Genomic DNA, 21,057 nt, shown 5'->3' on the forward strand with positions numbered 1-21,057 from the left:
TCCTTAAAGCCGGGACCTCTCCAGAGAGTCCTGGTCATTCCAACAGCCTGGCTCCCTGCACCCTGGCTTCCCTGGAGCCTAGATGTTGGGGTTTCTCATTTGCTTCTGGCTGTGGCTAGAAGAGTCTTAGGAATAGGTGACAGTTTTGGGGAGCAGAGGTCCAGGGAGGGGACCCCTAGCCAGCATCATAGATCTCAGTGGCAGAGCCAGATCCCCTGACTGCTAAGGACTAGCGAGGTGCTCCAGACAGAGGAGTCCAGAAGCTCTGGGCTGTGCTTGTCTCGGCCTCATTCCAAGTTGGGAGCCCAGAGTTGGGGTGGTTCTAGCCCAGCTCTACCACAGCTAGGCAGGCACTCAGGACCAGGGTCTCTGGGGGACCTCAGGCTGGGGGCTGGGTGGAGGAGTCTCCATGCTTTCCTCGGCTGTGGTATCATCTGCCCTGCACTGGAGTTGGCCTGGTCCAGAGCTCTGAAGCAGCCACAAGGTAAGGCTGGATTCGCCTGGACCACACAGTGACTTCCCAAATTCTAATATGTATTTCCCACCCCCGGCCCCGGGACAGCCCCATTCCATACCCTCCACCTCCTCTTCGCCCACCATCTTGTCTTCCTTTGGTACTTTCTGGCCTCGGTGTTCCTCCTCTTCCTCCTCCTCCTCCTCTTTCTCACTGTCCTCCCTCTCCTCCTCCCTCCCCACCATGTATGCTTTGGGGTTCATGCTGCCTGATTAGAGGCGGCATCCAGGCGGGCCTGTCCTCCTGCTTCCTGACCATGACAGTGCACTCTGAACTGCTCTGAACATGTGCTCAGTGGTTGTCAAGATTTGCATCCACTCCACAGAGTGGCTTGGGAGTGAGACCACATGCTGGTCCCAACCTACACAAAGCCCTCCTCAGGGTGTCAGCTTGGGTGCGAGTCTCCCAGATGCTCTGTGTTTACTGCTGACACCCCATTTCCCCTGCTGGGCCCACCCTGGACCTGAGAGGTTGCAGTCTCTGAAGATGGGCCCAGGAGGCCCTGAGTCCCCAGAGTCCAAGTCTGCATGGATGATGGAGTCTTGGGACCTGTGCCTGGGGAGGCTGCATGGGCTGGCCCCCAGCCTGCTCCAGCTGCAGTGCTGCTGTTCAAAGGGACCCTGTTGGGGTGGAGGAGCAGGTGCTTTGTGGGCTGGAGCCCCTTGGTTTGGACAGGATTGTTTTTGGATCCTTCAGGCCTGTGCCAGTCAAGCTGGGACCGTAGTCCTTAGAACCTTGGAAGGACCTGGAGCATTGATATGGAGAGCCTGTAGTCACTGACTACAAGTCCTGCCATGTAGGAGCCAATGGCAAGTTGACCTGGAGGAGAGGAGGCTGGCTTCCTGGAAGAAGAGGGCCCTGCCTGCACTTCCTGTTCTCCATGACTGCTTTCTGCTTAAAGAGCAGATATATAGGAACCAATACAGAGTGCACTGTGTCCTGCTGCTCCTGGGAGTTTCATCCCAGAGTCCACACAGCATTTGGCACAGCATCTGTCCCTGCAGGAGGGAGGAGCTTGGGGCTAGTAAAGGACTGATGGTCCACTGCAGGCTCTCAGGGAGCCAGGGCTTGGGCAGGCTGCCTGGCTCGCTCCAGAATTGAGCCGTGGCCAACCTAGGCATAAGAGCATCCTCCATCTGGTCCTCCATCCTCTCTCTGTTCTCTCCCTGTGACATGCAGGGAGAGAAAGGGGAGGGACAGCATCCTTGTAAGGGAGGGAAGGGGGTGTGATTCTGTCCTTTTCCCCAGGGAGCACAGGTTTGGGCCTCACTGCTGGCTGGGAAGGGAGGGAAAGGGAGGGAGGGGCAATGGCAGGAAGGAGGCCTCTGGACAGCCTCAGGTCACCTGTGGAGAGAGCCCAGAGCTGGAATGTTTGCGCAGTGGCTGCTTAGCAAGCGTCTGGCTCCTGCCCCCACAGCAGAGGACCTGCCGGGCCAGCACTCAAGGTCTGGTGTCAGGAGGGCAGGCAATGGGGTGGCAAGTGGATCTGTGCTGGCTGACGCTAGTTTTCTGGCTCCTGCCGGGTTCCCCAGCCAGACATGCTTACCGCCCACTCACTCCTTCCCCAGATGAAGAGACAGAAAAGCCAGATGGACAGACACATCCCAAACCCCCTTTATATACCTCCTCCCTCCCGGCCCCAAAACAGACTCATTATAGAATGTTCTACCCCTCCCTTTCCATAAGCAGCTTGCCAGCAGACTGCTGTGTTTGTGTGTGTGTGTGTGTGTGTGTGTGTGTGTGCACCCAAGTGTGAAATCACACCCTTAGGGGTCCTAGAATTGTGGGAGGGAAGGGCAGCCAGCAAAGCCAGGTGTCCTGGCCACACGCCATCCTCAGACACCCAGCTAGCCTGCACATCTGGAAGGAGCCACCCAACCCCCACATCCCAGACATCTGGCCCAGGACATGCATTGGCGTTAACACTTTCGGTTTATTGGCTGGGGTGCCCTGGTGTGGCTGACCAGCCAGTGGGCCCGAGAGAAGCCCTGTCTTGCTTCTCCACCCCCTCCTCTCATCTCCCCACAGTGGCTCCTGGGGAACATGCACCGACACTCCTGCCCCAGAACAGGAGAAGTTGGGGGTCACAATATGGAGGCTGGAGAAGGGATGGGAAAGGTACATTACACTGAAGATTACGGGCCACTGGCTATACACAATACAGTGTGTACAGACGGTGGGGAAGGCGGCAGGGTGCTGCTGACACCTGCCACCGGGCAGGGTCCCCAGGGACTGATCACTTCAAGTGTCTCAGGGAAAGCTCCGGCACCCTGGCCCTGGCCCCTTGCCCTGAGGGAATCTTGGGGAAGTGGCTTATGAGGAGTCCAATTCCCCCACCTCGGAGGACGGCCTCACCTGGCCTGCCAGCCCTGCAGGTCCTGGTGTCTGGGGGTGAGGGACGGTGTGTCACCTTGTGCCCGCCACCCCCACTGTCCAGTCTAGGTGACTGAGGGAAGCAGGACGCCATCCCTGCCCCTGTTCAGGGCAGGGTCACTTCCTGCTGTGGAGTGTGTCCTGGAACTTGGTGCTGGTGTAGCGTAGGTGGAAGCCTTTTTTGGTGATGGTGTCGTCCGAATGGAATTTCACCAGGACAGAGTCCCCAGCCGAGTACACCTCCTCAGGGGGCTGCAGGAGAAAGAGATAGGAATGAGGAGGATGGCGAGGGGCTGGCGCTTCTCTCTTCCCTGCCCAAGAACCCAGTTCTAGAAAAGCAGGAGGCTCCTTGATGTTTACCGGATTCTCCAGCCCCTTGAAGCAGAGTTCAAGCCTTGGGAGTTTAATGGGCACTGGGGGAACTTCAGTTCAGAGTCAGCCTTCCATTTTCAACCCAGCTGTGCTGCTAACTAGTTAGTAGGGTAGTCCTGGGCCAGCCACCCCTCCTTCCCTGGGCCTCGCGTCCCTGAACTGCACACAGCAGAGAAGGGTCTCCACTCTCCGCTCTCTAAGCATAGCTGGGTTGTGGGGAAAAACAGCAAGAGCATGAGTGTGGAAGCGTGCAGGGTGGAGGTCACTGGGTGGGCAGGCTTGCACTTCCCCCCTGTAGGAGTATGGGAGAAGCAGCAGGAAGAGGCCACTCCCCACTCCCAAATCTGGACCCTGTGGTTCCCACCCCATCCCTCTGCCTGTCCTGACCCTGGTCATGGTCTGTGCCAGGCGATGCCCTTCTTAGGTGGCTTCACAAGCCCCAGTGATGCCCTGCTTCTTCAGGCACAGAAGGAATCTTTCCTGAGAGCCTTGGGGACATTTCCAGCAACTGTGTCTGTGGTCCCAGCCTGGGGGAGGTCCCTGGACAGAGCCCCCTAGAGACATTCCATGTGGCATGTGACTCAGATTAAGGGGCAGAGTGAAGAGGGGCACTGGCTTGGTAGCTAAGGGATGGCAGAGCAGCTGGGCGGCCAGGCTGGGGGCTGGACGTGCTTCCCACTGCCCACTCCACGTTGGCCCAGCTGGTCATCCAAGACTGAAGCTCTGCTCCCAGTAGGAGGCTCAGCCAATGCAGGGCCCAGCAGCTGCCACTACTCATGGTAAGTTTAATCCCTCCTGGGCCACCAGGCTGCCCTGGAGCTGCCATGACAGAGGTGGGGGCAGGGAGTGCGCCGGAGTACGCATGTGAGAGCGAGTGTCCGTGTTTGAAAGGGCATCTGTGTGCAGGGAGGGGGTGACACCATAGAATTAAAACAGATGAGAGAGAAGCGGGAGTCCAAGGTCTTACTACAGGGACCGAAAGCAGCCCCGGGGTAGCCCACAGCCTCGGGAAAAAGCCCATCAAGCTGTGTGCCTGCCACCTGCTGGGACAGCAGCAGCAGTGGCTTCAGGACAAGCTGGCCTCTCACAAAGGGGAGAAATTGGCAGAGAAGGAGCTGAGAGCATTTTATGTCCCAGCCAGGATTGGTGAGAGTAGCTCAGCTCAGGACCCAACCTCTGCCCCCTACTCCAGGCCCTGGCAGTGGCCTTGGGACAGGGCTGAGGGCTGAGGGAGATAGGCAACCTCTGTCCCTCTTCTCAGATGCAAGCTACTCTGCAGCCCAACCCAGCTGGTTCTGAGCAGGCCTGGGTCCGGGCAGAGCCTGGTCTCGTGGCTGCAGCCACCCCTGTGCTGCCTAGAACAGATGCCAGCTTCCTGGCTGGGGCTGGCCCCTCCGAGGGACCCGCCAGACCGGGTGTCCCTGCCCCAGCAGAGAAGCAGGCATGTGCTGCCATTTGGCCTAGCACCCAAGGCTGTGAGGGCCACTGGGTCTCGGGATTGGGGCGAGAGGTGAAGGGTAACAGGGGGCACGGAGCCTGGAGGGTGCTCACCCCTGAGCCGCAGTAGCGTCCCAGCCTGGGGGCCGTGCTGTCATAGCCATCGAAGAGCTCCATGTAGTCATAGCCGCAGTCAGTCTCCTCCTCCACCTCAAAGGTCTGGAACACGAGCTCCACACCATAGCCCTCCTCGGCCACAATGACCCACTCACAGTCCACGCCTCCAGGGTAGTTGTTATCACCGAACTGGGCGTGGGAGTACAGGTCCTTGGTCTTCACATCTGCCCGAACCTGGCCTCCGCACTCTGCAGGGGATGATGAGATGGACCACCACCCGCTGAGCGCTGCAGCGTGCCAGGCACTGTGCCACACCACGCTGAACTCTCAAGACGGAGGCGGATGCTGGGGACACAGGCCACGTGGACGATGACGGGTGGCCTGGGACTGGCCCAGGACTTGGCTAGAGAAAGTGCCTGGTGCACCACCTCTGGATAGGCCCCCGAGGAGGAGCCGGGATGCTCCGGGGTGAGGCGCCCTGAGTGAAGGGAAGTGTTATTTTGTCAAAAAATGACATTTCTAATTTGCTCCAGATGAAGACTGTCATGTTAGAATGTGGCCTGCTATCCCCCGAGCTTCCATTTTCAAGAGAGAAGCTGTGTTTTATCTGAAAACTCCTGAGTTTTTAGTGTTGTTCAAATATTTAAAAAACATGCTGTGGGCCAAACACTGAGGTCTGTGGGCCAGATGGAGTTTTGGTCTCTGGTTTGTGACTTTGTGCTGGTCAGGGCATATGACAGCACACAGGACAGGGTTATCAGCGGCCACTGACTTCCCGATGCCCTCTGGCCCCTCTCCTGTGGCCTGTGTTCAGGTTCCCCTAAGAAGGTAGGGAGAAGACGGGGGGAGACTGTGTCAGGCCAGACTTAAAGAGGAGAGGCAAAGGGAGGCTGTGGACCCATCAGCTCTGGGACCCGTGGCAGGTGGCTCAGGACCCAGCAGGAGACTGAAGCTGCTGGTTGAAACCTTGGCTGAATTCCAGTCTCTCAGGCCAAGGCTCCAGCCTCTCTCTGTAGTCATGTGGTTCCACTGTACTGCTGTCCTCGAAGACCCATCTCTCCAGCCAAACTAAGTGACTCACTGTCACTTGTGTATGCCCTGAGCCACGCTGGGGCTTGCTCTCCTCCTCCACTCAGAATGATGCCACCAGCCCCCACTCACAAGGCCTGGGGGAGCACCTTATCATCCTTATTGGGGTGTTTGGTCTCATGCTGTGAAGGTCCGCTGCCTTATCTCCTGTGGGACTGAGCTGCTAGGTGGGCGATGGGGAGGCCTCATGCCTTGATCTTTTGGAGGAGGGAGGGAATTCAGCGGTGGCTGGCTAAGCAAATGAATACAGAGAAAGGCTCTCAAGGGCTGGGGTCTTCATCTGCTGGCTACATTTTTGTGACCTGCACTCAGAAAGCTGTTTTATACATAAAACATGTTAATAAATATCTGCACAGGAAGTGAACCAGGGCATTTTAGGGGCTGCAGTATGGGAGGACAGATGCACTGACACATATGCTGCCATGGGGACTTTGGGGGCCTCCCTCCCCATTCATCCCTAAATTCCCTAGCCTCCCCTCCCCCAGATATCACCGCACCCCCATCCCCACTGCATTTTTCTAGCCCTAGGGATCCAGAGCCCTGTGCATGGTAGCCAAGCACTCCACCCCTGAGCTATAACCCCGGCAGTTTTCTGCCCTAACGGTGACCTCCCCTGCCCACCAGTGCTGACTGCTCCTTCAGCCTGGCCGTCAGAACACTGTCTTGCTCGCAGGAGCCACAGGGCTGGTCTATTCCACCTCTCCTATGCTCTCCCTAAGCCCCACCCCTGCCCTAGGCCTGGCTTCAAGACCAGGACCAGAGAGGCCTCCAGAGAAAGGAAGAGCATGGGGCGACGTGCTGGCCTGAGGCGGCCTCACCTGTGGAGTGCGAGGCCTGGAAGCCCTTCCTCTGCACCGAGTTGTCGGAGTAGAATCGAAGGAACATGCGGCTACCTGTGGCCAGGACAGGCTCGGGCTTCTTGCTGCCACAGAAGCGGCCGAGGACGGGAGCCTTGGCGTCACGCCCATCAAACACCTCCAGGTGGTCATAGGCGCACTCAGGCTGAGACTCGACGTCCATCTCCACGAAGGTCTGCAGGGCGAGAGGAAGAAGCACGGATTAGATGCAGCTGGGTGGGATCGGGGAGCCCAGGCCCAGGCCCAGGCCTCTAGACCCCAGCTCATGTATGAGAGCGGTGACAGCAGGGTCAGCCCCAAAGTATTCTGGGAAAGGAAGCCTCCATCCAGACTGACGACTAGTCCTCAGAGGGATGGCAGGCCTGTGGCCTCAGCCAGGCTGCCCTGTCTGTAGCTACCACCCATGCCTCACACAGGCTTAGGGTGACAAAATAGCAGCCACATGGGATGGAGACATGGTGGTGCCCATGTGGGCTGGCGGGCGGGTGCCTTACCAGTTTGACCCGGTGCCCAGGGGTGCTGGAGATGGCCCAGGTGCATTCCTTCTTGCTGGGATATTTGTCAGGCCAATTGGGGCTGGTGATAGTGCCGCTGGTGGATGTTACCTTGTGGTCACAGCCGGCTGTGGGGATATGAGTGACATACAAGGATTGGCAGGGACCCCATGCGCCCAGGGCTCCTGTGAGGAAGGCTCTTCCTGTCTCTTGTTCCCCACTTAGGAAAAGGACTGAAGGCCTCCACCATTCCCATTCCATTTGGTTACCCACGTCAGGTGAAAACCTGACTGCCTGCTCCTATAGAAGCCCTGAGAGAGCCCCATGGGTGACACCCACAGAAGCAGTCCTGCCCTAGCCCCCGGCCCCTTGTGGCTCTGGTCACATCATGTCTTCCTGGGAACCCTCACACCAGGAATGTCCCATGCTCACACCCTCTCGAAGCTCCCCAGCCAGGAACCTCTGTGCATCCTGACACTGTCACTCACTGGCTCCTGCAGCCTCCACAGCCACAGTGGACTTTGGCTCCTGACTCAGCCCACCTCCCTTGCTCCATCCCAGCCACCATCCTGGGTGATGTCAACATGCAGGAGGCTGGCCCACCCCACATGACCTCTCTGGCCCCTGACTCCTCAGCTCTGTTGCTTATCTTTCCTCTGTACAACTTCACCCCAATTTTTGGATTTTTGTGGTTTTTTTCTTTTGAGACAGGGTCTCTACGTCATCCAGGCTGAACTTGAACTCACTATGTAGTCCAGGCTAGCCTTGAACTTGCAGGGATCCTCCTGCCTCAGCCTCTCAAATGCTCAAATTACAGGCATGTGCTACCATGCCCAGCTTCATCCCAGGCTTTGCTACCTTCCACATCTCCAGTGTGCTCAGGTCCCCTTTTTCTTAACAATGGTTACTCCATTTTAAGGAGACCTCTGCAGTCTTGTTCTTTCTGTTTTCTCCCAGGATAGCTGTCCCTCCATATCCTCAGGGGATTTGTTCATGGACCTCAGGAGGATTCCAGAACCTTGGGTTCTCAAACCCTCTATATAAAATGGAATAGTTCTTGCACAGAGCCTCCACAGATCCTCTCATCTACCTTAAATGGTCTCTGGATTACTTACATAACACCTAGCACAATGTAAATGCTATATAAATAGTTGTTACACTGCGTTGTTTAGGGAATCTTGACAAGAAAAAGTCTGTACATTTTCTGTACAGATGCAACCACAGTCAGCCTAACCGTATTTCCAATCTGAGGGTGGCTGGACCCACAGGGACAGAAGCCACGGACCCAGAGGGCCAACTGTTTCCTCCCAGGCAGAATGACTTCCCTCTCCAGCTGGACAACACTGCTGATCACCCAACTGCTTGATGATACCTCTGACCCTTGGCTCCCCAGCACACTGCCCGTCAACCTTGGGAAACCCCATCTCACCAGGGCCTGCAAGTCACCAGGCACTCTTTGGATCTGTCCTCTGCTAGCTCCATCTCACTGCTCCTCAACAGCTGCTCCCAGCCTTCAGTCCTGCCTCCCTAAGCCTGTTTTAACTCAGCTGCAGCCCACCTCTCCCCAGATATGAACCTTCCCTGCCTCTCTTCTCTCCCATCTAGTGGCCTTACAGAAGGTGTCCTCCTCCCTGTATGGTCAGATTGTCCCTCTGGGAGCTGCCCACAACCAAGGAGCCCTCACACCACAAAGGATGCCCTGTACCTCTCCCGACCCTGAGCCCACAAAGCTCAGCACACCTTCAAGTAGCTCTCCCCTGAGCCTCTTCCTCCAGCTACGGCCCCTCCTCTCTCCTGTCCTTCCCAGCCAACCTTCCGGAAAGCTGGCTGTCACCACATTCTCACCACTTATGTCTCCTCAATACACAGCAGTGTGACTTCCACCTTTGAACAGTGTGTCCTCCCAAATGCAAATTCAAAAGCCAATGATCACTATTCAGGATTGCACACTCTGGCAGGTCCCTCTGACAGCCAACGGGCAGCCACTGCACCGTGGAGCTGGAGGAAAAAGAGATGGCCAGGATGCAAGCCACAAATCTGGGCCTAGAGTCAGAGCCTCTCAGAGCACACGTACCGCCACGAGGGCTCAGAGCAGGCCCTCTCAGGTCCCCTGTGAAGGCCACTCAGGCTCCTGTCTCCCCCGCTGAGCTACAGGCTGTTTCCATTACCTAGATGCAGTTTCACATGGTCACTCTGCCCTCCCCACCCGACTCTGATCTCCCTGCTATTTCCCTTGTACACACACTCATGTCTCTCCTCAGCAAGGACACAACATCCCTGGGTGCAGGGCGCCTCCTCTTGACTCCCCTGCAGAACTGGAGAACTGTCATTAGCCTACAACTGAGTGAGGGACCATGAGTGCTTCTCAGGGACCTAGGAGAAAGGCAGATGGCCAGGCCTCCTTCCCCAGATGTTCACACCCTCTCCTGGCTGTCTTGATGCTGCTCTTTATCAAAGCCCTCCTTTCCATCAAGACCTCCCATTCCAGGGGTGGGATGCAGTGAAGACAGCATCAGAGCAAGCCCCCTTCTAGTTAAAAGCTGTGGGTGTCCCGTGGACCAGGCGCTGCATGCTTGAGAAGCCTGCCCAGTGGCATCTGTGCTCTTAACCACTGTCTTATCTGGGCTGTGGCTGGAGGGAGGTCATTACAGACAGAAAGACCCATGACACAGTTTTAAGAAGCACTAGCACCCAGAAGAGCCTGAAAACGGGGCCCTGGGGCAGCTGTGAGCTCCTCTGACTCTTCAGGAAGGGGAGGGAGTCTGTGCGGCAGGTCCGAAGTGAAAGGCAGCCCCATCAAGGTCACTGGCCCGGTGAGGCGAGTACAGACCAAGCTCTTCATGTCCTAACCCTCACCCAGGACAGTATGAGGCCCCTGCAGGCTCTGGCGCCCCACCGTCAGCCTGGTCTCTGTGCAGCCTGCCTTACCTTCCTTGCAGTCGTGTTTGTTATCGTGGAGGACAAAGCCGCTGCGGCACTGACACTCATAGCTGCCAAACGTGTTGACGCAGTCCTGCTGGCAGCCGCCGTTGTCCTTGGAGCATTCGTCCTTGTCTGCAGGGGGCAACAAGGGCAGAGGGTCTGTGTGGGCTCTGTGGAGGCCTCAGGGCTGCTGGCCCTAGGGGAAGTGGGAGGCCCGGCTGGGCTTTTTCCTATCGGCAGAGCGCAGGACCCAGCGACAGCCAGGGGGCCGGGTGGGGAGAGGGTCTGGGCACTGCCTCAAGCGGAGCCAGCTGAGAGGAGCCCAGCTGTGGGGAGAGAAGGTAGAAGTGGGTGGAGGGAGGGCGGGGGTCTGGAGCTGACCAGCACAGGGACCTCTACCATTACCTGCTTACTGGACAGACGGACAAGTGGAAAAACAGACACATGGACAAGCAGACTGCAAGAGAAAGGAGCAGGACGCACGGGTCCCTCTTTACTTCACAACAGGAAATGTCACAGACACCATCAAAATGGGGAGGGGGTGCCCCTGTCGGCTGAGGGGGACAGGGGAGGAGAGGAGAGCACCAGTTCTGTGCGGCCAGAGGAGGGGCGGGCCTGGCAGAGCAGAGGCGGGGCAGGTAGGCTCTGCAGGCCCCAGCCCACTCCTCCATCCGAGGTGAGCTTCCTGAGTAACGAAGGGTCTGGGGGGCCTGGTAGCCCTCACTGGGGGGTCCGGTTTCTTTTCTGCACCCGATATTTGAGCTGCTGGGGGCGTCCCCGAGGGGGCTGCAGAGCTGGCCTTTTTTCTGAAACGAGAGAGAGAAGGAGAGAAGGGACCAAGGGGTGGGGGTGGAGGGCAGGGACCAGGGAGGGAAAACAGTGAAAACCAGACCCAGGGCCTGAGGCAGGGCAGGGTGGGAGGGCAGGCGGCCACACATGCAGGACGGCCATGTCCAGCAGCCAGTCACGGAGGGAGCGCTGGGTTAGCAGGTGGGAGGAGGCACAGCGAGCAACAGGGGACAGAGGCCGAGCCACTCAGGGACCGGGATGTGCACACTGAGGACTGAGAGACAGGGAGTCGCTGGCAGAGGGAGCAATGTGTGCAGAGGGCTGGGTGAGAGCTCTGCTCGTGCCCCCACAATGGCAGCTGCATCTAGTGTGCGAGACACCGACATACGCACTCACGCAAATGTGCGCAGGCAGACTCCCGCACAGTGCCGGCACGCACAGACTGTGGTCCAGACTTGGTGACAGACACAAAAACACACAGACAGACACACATCCACAGTGCACCATGCACACGCAGACTGGAGACATGGTCATGCACGAGCACCGACACCCATCAAACCTGTGCCCATGTGCACACAGGAGATACACGTGACCTATTCCCACATACATGTAGGGACATGTACACAGACAGAAACAGGCAGGCACAGATGCACACAGCTAGGTGCACATGCAGGTGCCGGGAGCCAGATGTGGACACACACACACGAACACGCACACACATGCACAGATGCCCGGGCTCACCAGCAGCTCGCTCACACATGGAGCTGCTCACATGCTGGCCGACCCACACACACGCATACACACATGTGCACTGACACACGAAGAGAGACATGGCCGCCTATTCTCAGGTCCATCTGTGGTCACTTTGGGCACCGTGTGCTTGGCAGGGCACAGAGGCAGGCATTCAGAGGAAAGTGTGGGGATCCCAATGGCTACCCGGAATTCCAGACATGAATCCCAAGGTGGTATTGGACTGGCCAGATGGGGTCTGTGACAAGGGACCCTGCTGCTCTTGGTCTCCCTCAGCAGAGGACCCAAGCCGGAGCATTGCCTCCCAGAAGGCCTTGCTTTCCCCACCCCTGTTTAGGAGGGCCAGACCTCCTGGGCCCACAGGAACACGGGGATGAGAGGTGCAGCCCCCAGGTCCCCTCCCAAGGGACCCTTCTCTATTCTGCAGAGGGGAGTCCGCGGAGGGAGTCTTCCAAGAAAGCTGCCTTTGCCCTTTGCATTAGCCTGTGGGAAATGAGGGTCAAGGGGTACCCCATGACTAGTCCTGGGATTCACTGAGGACACCTCCTGGGACTCTGCTGGGAGCTGCAGGGGGCCCAGCTCATGGACTGAACACAGTCTTCCCTAATGTGTCTGACTCCCTAAGTTCCTCATATTTGCACCCCAAGTCCCCTGTCCTGTATCTGGCACACAGTAGGGGTGAAATACTCAGTGAATGAATGAGTGAATGGACACATGTATGGCTGCAGGAGGAGGGAGGGAGGCCCAGGCCTGAGGATGGCTGCCCCATGCCCTAGGGAAGGGGCTCTGGCACGGGCAGGGGAGTCAGAAGCCCCACCTCAGCGCCAGGGGAACAAGTGGCAGGAGGGGCAGGGGCAGGAGGAGGTGGCTATGGGCCCCACAAGGAGATGGCACTCACCCTACAGTGCCCAAATGCCCCGGAGGTGCTGGGGTCAGACCGAAGGTCTTCAGGCTCTTGCTTCTCCTTCTTGGCTTAGGGTCTCCTCGATGAGTGTCCCAAAAGTCCAAACAGCCCCCCTCCTGGGGGGCCTGGATCAAAAGCCCCGGGCCCCAAGGCTGAACCTTGTTGCCCACCGGTGAGGGTCCTCTGCAGGTTTCTTGTGGGACAGGGCAATGCGTGTGTGTACATGTGTGTGAGTGCACATGTGAGTTCACATGTGTGCGTGTGTGTTTTGTGCAGGGCTGAGCGTGGAGTGGGCACAGCGTTGTGCAGGGGTGGGGACCAGGTGATAACTCCAGGCCTGACAGATGGATGTTGCCCCCCTGCCCCCTCAAGACTGGAGCAACAGAAGAGCAGGAAGAGACAAGAGTAAGCAGGTAATGATTCCCCTGGGGCAGAGCCCACCCTGAGCAGGTGTTACATGCCCTCAGCCCTCTGGTGAGCACCGTGCAGGGCTTCTGGGGGTGCCCAGGGAAGGAAGGGAGTGGTGTTGCAGCAAGAAGTAGGGCAGAAGCTCTTTAAGCTAAGCAGGGCAGCTGGCAATGCCAAGCAGGGGAGCAGAGCCCAAGGCCAGGTGCATGGCATCCAGGTGGGGAAGGCAGGGGTGCACGGCAGGCACAGAGGGAGCTGGAGAATGCAGGACCCTGGGCAGTGAGGGGAGAAGGGAAGCGGCAAGGATGCTGCCCTGGGCTTCCAGCCCGACCTACGCCTAGCCCACCAGGAGTCGGGAGTGACGGTTCCCGGGCCACACCCCACAAAACCACCTGCTCCACCAGCCCACAGGCTCCCTGCTCTCTCCACACTCCACCCTAAAGAGCTTTTGCCCTCTGAGTCCAGGGCCCTTTTGCCTCTGGAGGACATCAGCTGCCTTGCAGCCTAACCCTGGCCAAAGGTGAAGGGAACAGGTCTCGTGGGACGCTGCCTCTAGATGCTGGGGGGGGGGGGGTCTGGCTACCATTTAGACCACCCAGAGAGGGGCCAGAGGAGACCAAGGGACTAGAGCCCCAGCCTTATGTGGGGCAGCTCTGAGCTCCGGAGGCCAGAGGGAGGGGAGTGCCTCGGTGGGCAAGGAAAGGCTTTGGTAGCCGAGGGAGGGAAGCAACCCCTCTTTTTGGAAGACCCCAGTCTGAACCTCTTGTTTGTGCAGGGTCTGCCTGGAGGTCGGGCAGCTGCCGGATAATCTGCCCCACATGGTCCAAGGCAAACAGCCGGCTCTTCCCATTCACCCACTGTCCTCAGCCAAACTGAACTCTCTGTTCCCAAGAACCGCCCTTTCCTGGCCCTTGGCCGCAGGCTCCTGCTACCTGGAACGTCCTCCCTTTCATCCCTGCCCGTGTCTGTCTGTCCTTCTCAGCCCTGGCACCATGGTGACCTTGAGGGCTCAGGGTAATGGGGTCCCGACATGGCGGGGCTGACCTGGTGGGGAGCAGGGGGCAGGCCGGGCACAGGGAGGGGTGGGGTGCAGGGGTGGGGGGAGGGCGAGCCCTGTTCTCCAAGGGGAGGCAGGGCTGGAAGCTAAGCAGTCCAGGGTTACCTGAGAAAAAGTGAGCCTTGAAGCCCTTTTTGGACACTGTGTTGTCGGACTTAAACTCCACGCGCATATTGTTGTACTGAGAGGTGATGACCTCGGGCTTCTCGGAGCCGCAGAACTTGCCATGCAGCTTGGAGTCAGCGGTGAGCCCGCTTCGCACCTCCACAAAGTCGTACTTGCATACCTGCAAGGGGCCCAGCTCTACTGCATCTTCCAGGAAGCCTCCCCTGACCACTTCCACCTTGAGGAAGCCCCCATCCTACTGATCCTTCTGCCTTTAGTTATCTACTCCCCCACTGGGTGCTTCTGGGGGCCCCACAAAGCCCAGGCATCAGCCCCTCACCCTTTACCACTCCATAGGCTATGACTTCGTGCTCTTCACTCCTACCTGCCATGTGTTCCTCCAAGCCTCCCCACCCCTGCACCTGCCAGGCCTCCCTGAACTGGGGACAGCCCCCTCCTCTACATTTGAAGAGCCTTCTGCTTGGTCTCTTTTGGAGGGTTAGAGGCAGGCACAGAGCTGGACCCCTGCATCCCACACCTTCTGCCCTCCTCGGCTGCAGCGTTGGGGGCCACTTACATCATTGCCTTCTGTCTCGAAAAAGTCGAACTGCAGGGAGATGCGGTACTGGGTGGGGGCCACCAGCTGCCAGATGCAGTTTTTGTTTGGAGGGTACTCCTTGGGCCAGCCAGGGCTGGTGATGGAGCCATTAAGCTTGGTGAGGAAGCCACCACAGGCAGCTAGGGGAACAAAGGAGGCAGCATCACCCACCGGGAGTCCTCTCTGCAGGTAGAGGCCTGAGCCCATGCTGGGGTGCAGTCAGGAGACGGGGGTCCCCCAGTCCAAGGGCTCAGGACAGATAGGAGGGGCAAGGCAAGGTGGGGGACTCCACAGGTGGCCTGGAAGAGCGAGTAGAGGAGCTGAGGGGGTACACACGTGGCCCTTTCTGCCCCCTCTGCTGGAGAACAGGACAGGGCTTTGCAGAGCAGAGGGGCACAGCAGGGGAAAGGGGAGTCTGGGAAGCACGCAGAGGGGCTGCTCAGAGACACAGCAAGGTCATCCGAGCTGGAGCCACCAGCCTAAAATGCTATCACTGGCACCCTGGGGACACACACAGAGAGTCTGAGACTCAGACCCTAGCTGAGAACAGTGGTTTCCAAACTGTGGATCAATACCCTCTGGTGGGTGATGACATCAATTAGCAAGTCAAGATCAGCCTTAGCAAAAGAGAAAGAATGAACCCCAAAGCCAGTGTGCATCACACTGGGAACAGTGAAGTGGGGCTGCAATCAAAAACGCACTTCTTACCCACGAGTTGGGAACAGAGTTCGAGGGGACTGCTCGGGCTTCCCCAGGAAGGGATCTTTCCAAGGGCACACAGAACAGAACGGGGGTCCGGAGGCGACCCTGGGGCACTCACCCTCACAGCGGCGCTTGTCTGGGGCCAGTTCGTATCCAGGGTCGCAGCTGCACTTGTAGCTGCCCAGGGTGTTCAGACACCGCTGCTCGCAGCCCCCGCGATTGGGCCGAGAGCACTCGTCCACCTCTGTGGAGGAAAAGGGGGTCCCAGACCAGGACTTCTTCGCTGCTTGGCCTCTGCTGTGCTGGAGCTTTCTGCCACCACCCCTGGCCCCATCGCTAGGGGCAGTCAGCTGTAAGCGTCATTTGTCCGCCCAGCTCCGAGCGACCCCCCTCCAGGGGGCTGCTCAGAATCCCGCAGGTGGACCCCACAGGACCTTCTTTCTGGGCACCCAAGGCTGGCTGGTGGCCACCACATCTGTCACTTCTCCTTCAGTTTTTCTACGCAGGCTACGGTGGGGATAGTGTGACCGCACCCCTTTTGCAGATGAGGACCTAAGGCTCAGGGAGAATATCTCACCTGAGGACAGATTGGGGCTTTTAAAAGCCCCACACTGAAGCCAGCTCTGGCGGCACACACTTGTAATCTCAAGGAGGCTGAGGCAGGAGGATCGTGAATTTGAGGGTCAGCCAGGGCTACATAGTGAGTTCAAGACCAAAACTACACAGTTAGACTATCTGGAAAAAAACCCAAAAGCGGGGCTGGGATTTAGCTCAGGGGTGCCACTTCCTGCCTCGCAAGCGAGAGGTCCTGAGTTTGATCCCAGTACCAAAGAAAAAAAAGAAGTGCTCGCTTCGGCAGCACATATACTAAAAAAAAACCCAAAAAACCCAACACACACAAAAAATACCCTCTCTGCCTGTTGTCCCCAGAGCACCTGCATACAGTCTCTGCTCCCCGTGGGGGTTAGACTTTACCCCCACTCCACCCTCAGCTCCTTCAGAGCAGGGTCCCAGCCTCTTCCCCCACTTACACCCTTCACAGAGCCTGTGCGTTGAAGGAGTGAATGCGGGAGAAAGGAAGGAAGGAAAGATATGAACTGGCCCTGAGAGGGGAACAGGGCGGGGGCACCTTTAAAAAAGTTGACTGCGAAGCCAGCCTTGTTAATGGACCCATCAGAGACAAACTTGAGCCAGAGGCGGCTGGATGTGCTCTTGATGTCATCTGGCTTCTCGTAGCCGCAGTAGCGCCCGATGAGGGTGCTGCTCTCGCTGTGCCCGTCACGCACCTCTAAGTAGTCGTAGGCACAGCTGTCGTGGCGCTCGATCTAGGGGACAGGGCTGAATCAGAGGCAGGAGCCCTGGCGGTCCCCACAGGCTACAGAGGAGTGGGCTGCCTGGGAGGGCAAGAGAGAGTTCAAGGCTCAGAAACCAGCATCTCTGACTACCTCGAAGGACTGGAACGTGAGGCCCACGTGGAAGCCCTCAGACACCTGGATCCGCCAGATGCAGACCTTGCTGGGCCGGTAGTCATCTGGGTAATTGGGCGACTGGATATGGCCGTTATCCTTTTTCACATCCCCGCCGCAGATGGCTGTGGGGACACAGGGTGAGGTGGGAAGCGTGGTCAGCATGCTCTGCCCTGCTTGGGAGCCCCTTCCTGGCTCCTCCCGCCTTTCCCATGGGTCTCCATTGCCCTCCCTGCCAATCCCACCCAACTCTGCTTGCTCCCTGGAGGACCCACAGCCGTACCCCTTGAGTGCCAGGAAGGAGGGGTTCTAAGATGGTCAGGAACCTCCTGTCTGACCCTCTCCCCTTCCTCAGTACCTTCATAGACGGCAAAAAAGCCCTTTCCAACCCAGTTGCTGCTGCTGCGGAATTCAACCCAGAGGCGGCTGTCCGTGGACACGATGGGCTCGGGCAGTTTGCCCCCACAGAACCGGCCTGCAGATGCATGGACAGAGGAGCCCTGAGCCCCAACGCTGTCCCAAAGAGGCCCCACATCTCCAGGGGGCGCAGGGCTCAGCACTGGCCTGCAGCCACCCTGCTACACACGTTCCTAAGCCCATGCACCCGCTGGTTGGCTCCTAGCTCATCCAAGGTCCAGCTTAGGTGAGAAGAGGGGCTAGGACACGAGTGTGTATCTGGGGGTAAAGGTGGACCCTGATCATATCCAACTGCACACGTGTTTCACTGACCTTTTAAAAAGCACACTAGCATCATTTCTGACCTTTCCTTATTTGGCCTCCAAGCAAAGAAGTAACAATGAAGAAGAAATCAAAGGGGCTTCTCTGCACATTATGACCTGCTCTCATAGGCAAGCCTTCCTTATCTCACGCAGGGGAGGTCCCACGACCTGAGCAAACCCCAGAATCGGAGGGTTGAGTCAGAAAACAAAACCCAGCAAGGGTCAACACAAGGGGTGAGGCTGGCCATCTGTGGAATTCTCTGCCGTCAGACACCGGCTGGGAATGATTTGTGTATTCCTAACAAGACTGGGTGTTTCCCAGCTTTCAACAAGGACGGAGGGTGCTGGCCTGGGAATGTCAGTTATGAGAAAGAATCTGCAGTCTTGGACACACAACCCGATTGCAGACAAAGTGTTGTAATGACAGCTGCCTTGGGTGACTAAGGCACACTCTTGGAATATCAGAAACTGGGGGGAAAGGGAGAGGGTTGGCAAGAATGCGTCCCACTTCCTGCACGGGCTGTGGAGCAGACTCTGGCCCGTCCTGGGATCTGCAGGACAACATCCAGATGGGAGAAGGAGCATGCACAGCTCCTCTGGCTCGACACAGATGTCCTCTAGTGATGATAAATGTGCTCTGCTCCAATTCTGTGTCTGTGACAGGACCCTCTGTGTCCTGTAGGTTTGACTCACTCAGTCCCGCATCCTCTCCTGTCCGCCCATGGCTCACACACACTGCCAGGACAAAGTATCCAGGGCACAGGGTCGGGCCACCGCACCAGGTGTGAAGCCCTCTGAAGTGAGCTAACAGCCAGCCCAGCAGGGTTATAATGAGCTGCTTTTGACCCAGGATGCACCGTGGGCACGGAGAGCTGGTCACTGCAGACAGAGAATGCAGGGCCTCCGAAATCACCCCACGAGGATCAGAGCCTGGAGCCATGGGGATGTGCAAAACAGCCTGTCCTCTTGTGTAAATACCGAATAGTTTCTCTGGTGTGAGAAACTGAAAGTGTAAATAAGGACTAAATGTATAATAGGTCATGTGAAATAGGAAGAAAAGGGGCAAAGGGGGAGGAAGTGGGAGGGCTAGGGGAAAGGATAGAAGGGAATGGGATTAATATGAGAAAATGGGAAAATAGGAACAAAATCTTTGTAAATAGGGAGGACTGGCGGGGTTGAAGGGAGGGCTGGGCAAGGGTGAAAAATAAGAACCAAGAGAGACTATGTAAAGGTGCAAATTTCCAATGATGAATGTCATTATATTGTATACCTAAAATGTACCCATGATTAGAATGAATAACCGATAATGCAAAACAGGAAGAAAAGGTCCAAAGGGGTAGGGGTAGGGGTAGTGGGAGGGGCAGGGGAAAGGAAAGAAGGGAAAGGAAAAAATGATGAGAAATGGAAAAAATGGAAATAAAGTCTTTGTAAATAGGGAAGGGTGGAGGGCGTGAAGGGAGGGCTAGGAATGGGGAAAAACTAAGAACCAAGATGCATTATGTAAAGGTACAATTCCCAATGAGAAATGTAATTGTGTTGTATACCTACAATGTACCAATAAAAGATTTTAATACAAAAACAAAAAAACAAAAAAATAAAAAACAGCCTGTCCTCTCTCTACGGCTCTCCCACTCCTACAACTCTCCTATACCCCAACAGCGATGGCTGAGAGCAAGGAGGAGACATGCCCTAAGGCATGCTGCTAGCTAATGAAGGAGTCAGCCAGGACTAACTACACAGGACTCCAAGTCACACAGCAGGAGACCTCCCCCAGGTGTTGGGCCTGGAGGAAGATGAAGAGCGCTATCACCCTAAGAAGGAATCAGAGCCAGGCATGGTGGTGCATGCCTGTAAGCCTAGCACTAGGGAGGCTGACACAGGAGGATCACTGTGAGTTTGAGGCCAGCCTGGGCTACATAGTCCAGTCTGAACTATATAGTGAGACCCCGTCTCAAAAAACTAAAATCAAAAAATAAGAAAGAATCAGGCGCGGTGGGGAGAGGAGTGCAGTGATGGCTTTACCTCGGAGGGGTGCCTTCCTCCAGAAGCCGTCGCGTACCTCCACATAGTCGTACCAGCACAGGCGACTACGGTACAGGTCCATGGATGTGAAGTTCAGGATGATCTAGGGGGAGTGGGGAGGAAGAGGTTTATGCTGCACCCACCTCCCTAGGCCAGCCACATGACCACGCCAAGGCTAAGAGGTGACCATCTGCCAGTAGTGGTCAGCATTCTTCCCTGAGAGGACAGGCCACTCCCCACTGAAAATTCATGTCCTTTGTTTGCATCACAAAACACGAGGGAGAAACCAGGGTCCCTTCCCTGCCTTGCTGTCCCCAGTAAGGGGCCATTGCATTGGATGGGCAGCTCAGCTCCCTCCCGGTCAGTATAAATAACAATGTCTTTAAGAGGAAACCAGTTTCCTGGGAGGGGGGCAATGATGGTACTGGACATCTAAGGGGATGAAGAAGCCAGAGAGGACAGGCAGCAGGCAGGAAACTGAGTCACCCATGAGCATGTGATTACTGGGTGCTGATCCTAGGCAAGGGAACACTAACTGCCCAGGGAAAACCACAACTGAATCATTCCCAAGAAAGGGTTTAAGACAAATCTCTGTCCTCGAGAAGCTGAGGGCACAGGGATAAGACACTAAGCGTGAATAAACGTGGTTAAAAAACTCAGGCTCCAGCCCTGAGTATGGGTTTGAATCTCAGCCTTGTATTTCCTACTGGAAGTTCTTGGACATTCAACCTCCCTGAGCCTCTGACCCTGCCCTAGCACTCCCTGGGGACAGGCACTGTCCTAGGTGGCCCCTGGATAGCAGGCTCCTCCCTTATCATCAGTGCTCATGTAACACAGGAAGAGCCAGCAGTGAGCCCCTGGGGAAGTACATGCACTCTCCAGAACATCCTTGGAGCGCCCAGAATGAGCCCCAATCCTAGTCTGGGCACTCACTGTGACCTGCAAGGCGTGTGCAGTGGACACATAGGGGTCCGAGGGGCTTTCCCATTCTGTGGACAGCTGGTCTGCCTCCCCTCTGCCTTTCTGGAGGGTTCGATGCACACAGAATGGAGGCCAGCAGGAAGGGGATCCCAAGGCAGATGCCCCAACCTGCTGTCTGCGTCAGGGTTAGTGCCATTCTTGATCAAGGAAGAGCTTCAGGCTCCTGCTCTCAATACGGACCTAGACAACCCTGCTACCTCCTGGCCCTTCGTTCTGTGACATCCTCTCTCTATAGCCCTCTGGGCCACAACCCAGCACACCATGCCCCAGGCCTGGACGCCCTGGATGAGCCCATATTCCTCCAGAACCTCCATCCCCAGGCCCTCTCTCTGCATCCCTGTTTCCCAGTCTTTCCCACCTCACTCCCCCAACAGCTCCCCT

At 57.1% G+C, this 21,057-nt stretch overlaps 1 protein-coding gene across 5 annotated transcripts in view; it reads right to left on the bottom strand.

Annotated features, from left to right (window-relative positions):
• Positions 1 to 2,427: 2,427 nt before the first annotated feature.
• The window catches only part of Bmp1 (bone morphogenetic protein 1), a 42,623-nt gene continuing 23,993 nt past the window's right edge, over positions 2,428 to 21,057 (bottom strand). For 4 of the 5 annotated variants that reach the window (XM_087216852.1, XM_004848284.4, XM_004848286.3 and 1 more), the window contains 12 exons: positions 19,696 to 19,798; positions 17,313 to 17,429; positions 16,934 to 17,079; positions 16,618 to 16,813; positions 15,607 to 15,732; positions 14,766 to 14,926; positions 14,189 to 14,369; positions 10,182 to 10,307; positions 7,254 to 7,381; positions 6,721 to 6,934; positions 4,811 to 5,061; positions 2,428 to 3,139 (listed from right to left, as the gene is read on the bottom strand). In XM_087216852.1, coding sequence (XP_087072978.1) covers positions 3,005 to 3,139; positions 4,811 to 5,061; positions 6,721 to 6,934; positions 7,254 to 7,381; positions 10,182 to 10,307; positions 14,189 to 14,369; positions 14,766 to 14,926; positions 15,607 to 15,732; positions 16,618 to 16,813; positions 16,934 to 17,079; positions 17,313 to 17,429; positions 19,696 to 19,798 — 1,884 coding nt within the window. In that variant the 3' untranslated portion in view covers positions 2,428 to 3,004. Of the gene's footprint in view, positions 3,140 to 4,810; positions 5,062 to 6,720; positions 6,935 to 7,253; positions 7,382 to 10,181; positions 10,982 to 14,188; positions 14,370 to 14,765; positions 14,927 to 15,606; positions 15,733 to 16,617; positions 16,814 to 16,933; positions 17,080 to 17,312; positions 17,430 to 19,695; positions 19,799 to 21,057 lie in introns of all 5 variants that reach the window. The other variant, XR_015453385.1, reaches the window with a different exon arrangement.

This window comes from Heterocephalus glaber, unplaced genomic scaffold (assembly GCF_053883595.1).
Source record: "Heterocephalus glaber isolate CG9 unplaced genomic scaffold, H.glaber_assembly_v1.0 deba00001460, whole genome shotgun sequence".
NCBI lineage: Eukaryota > Metazoa > Chordata > Mammalia > Rodentia > Bathyergidae > Heterocephalus > Heterocephalus glaber.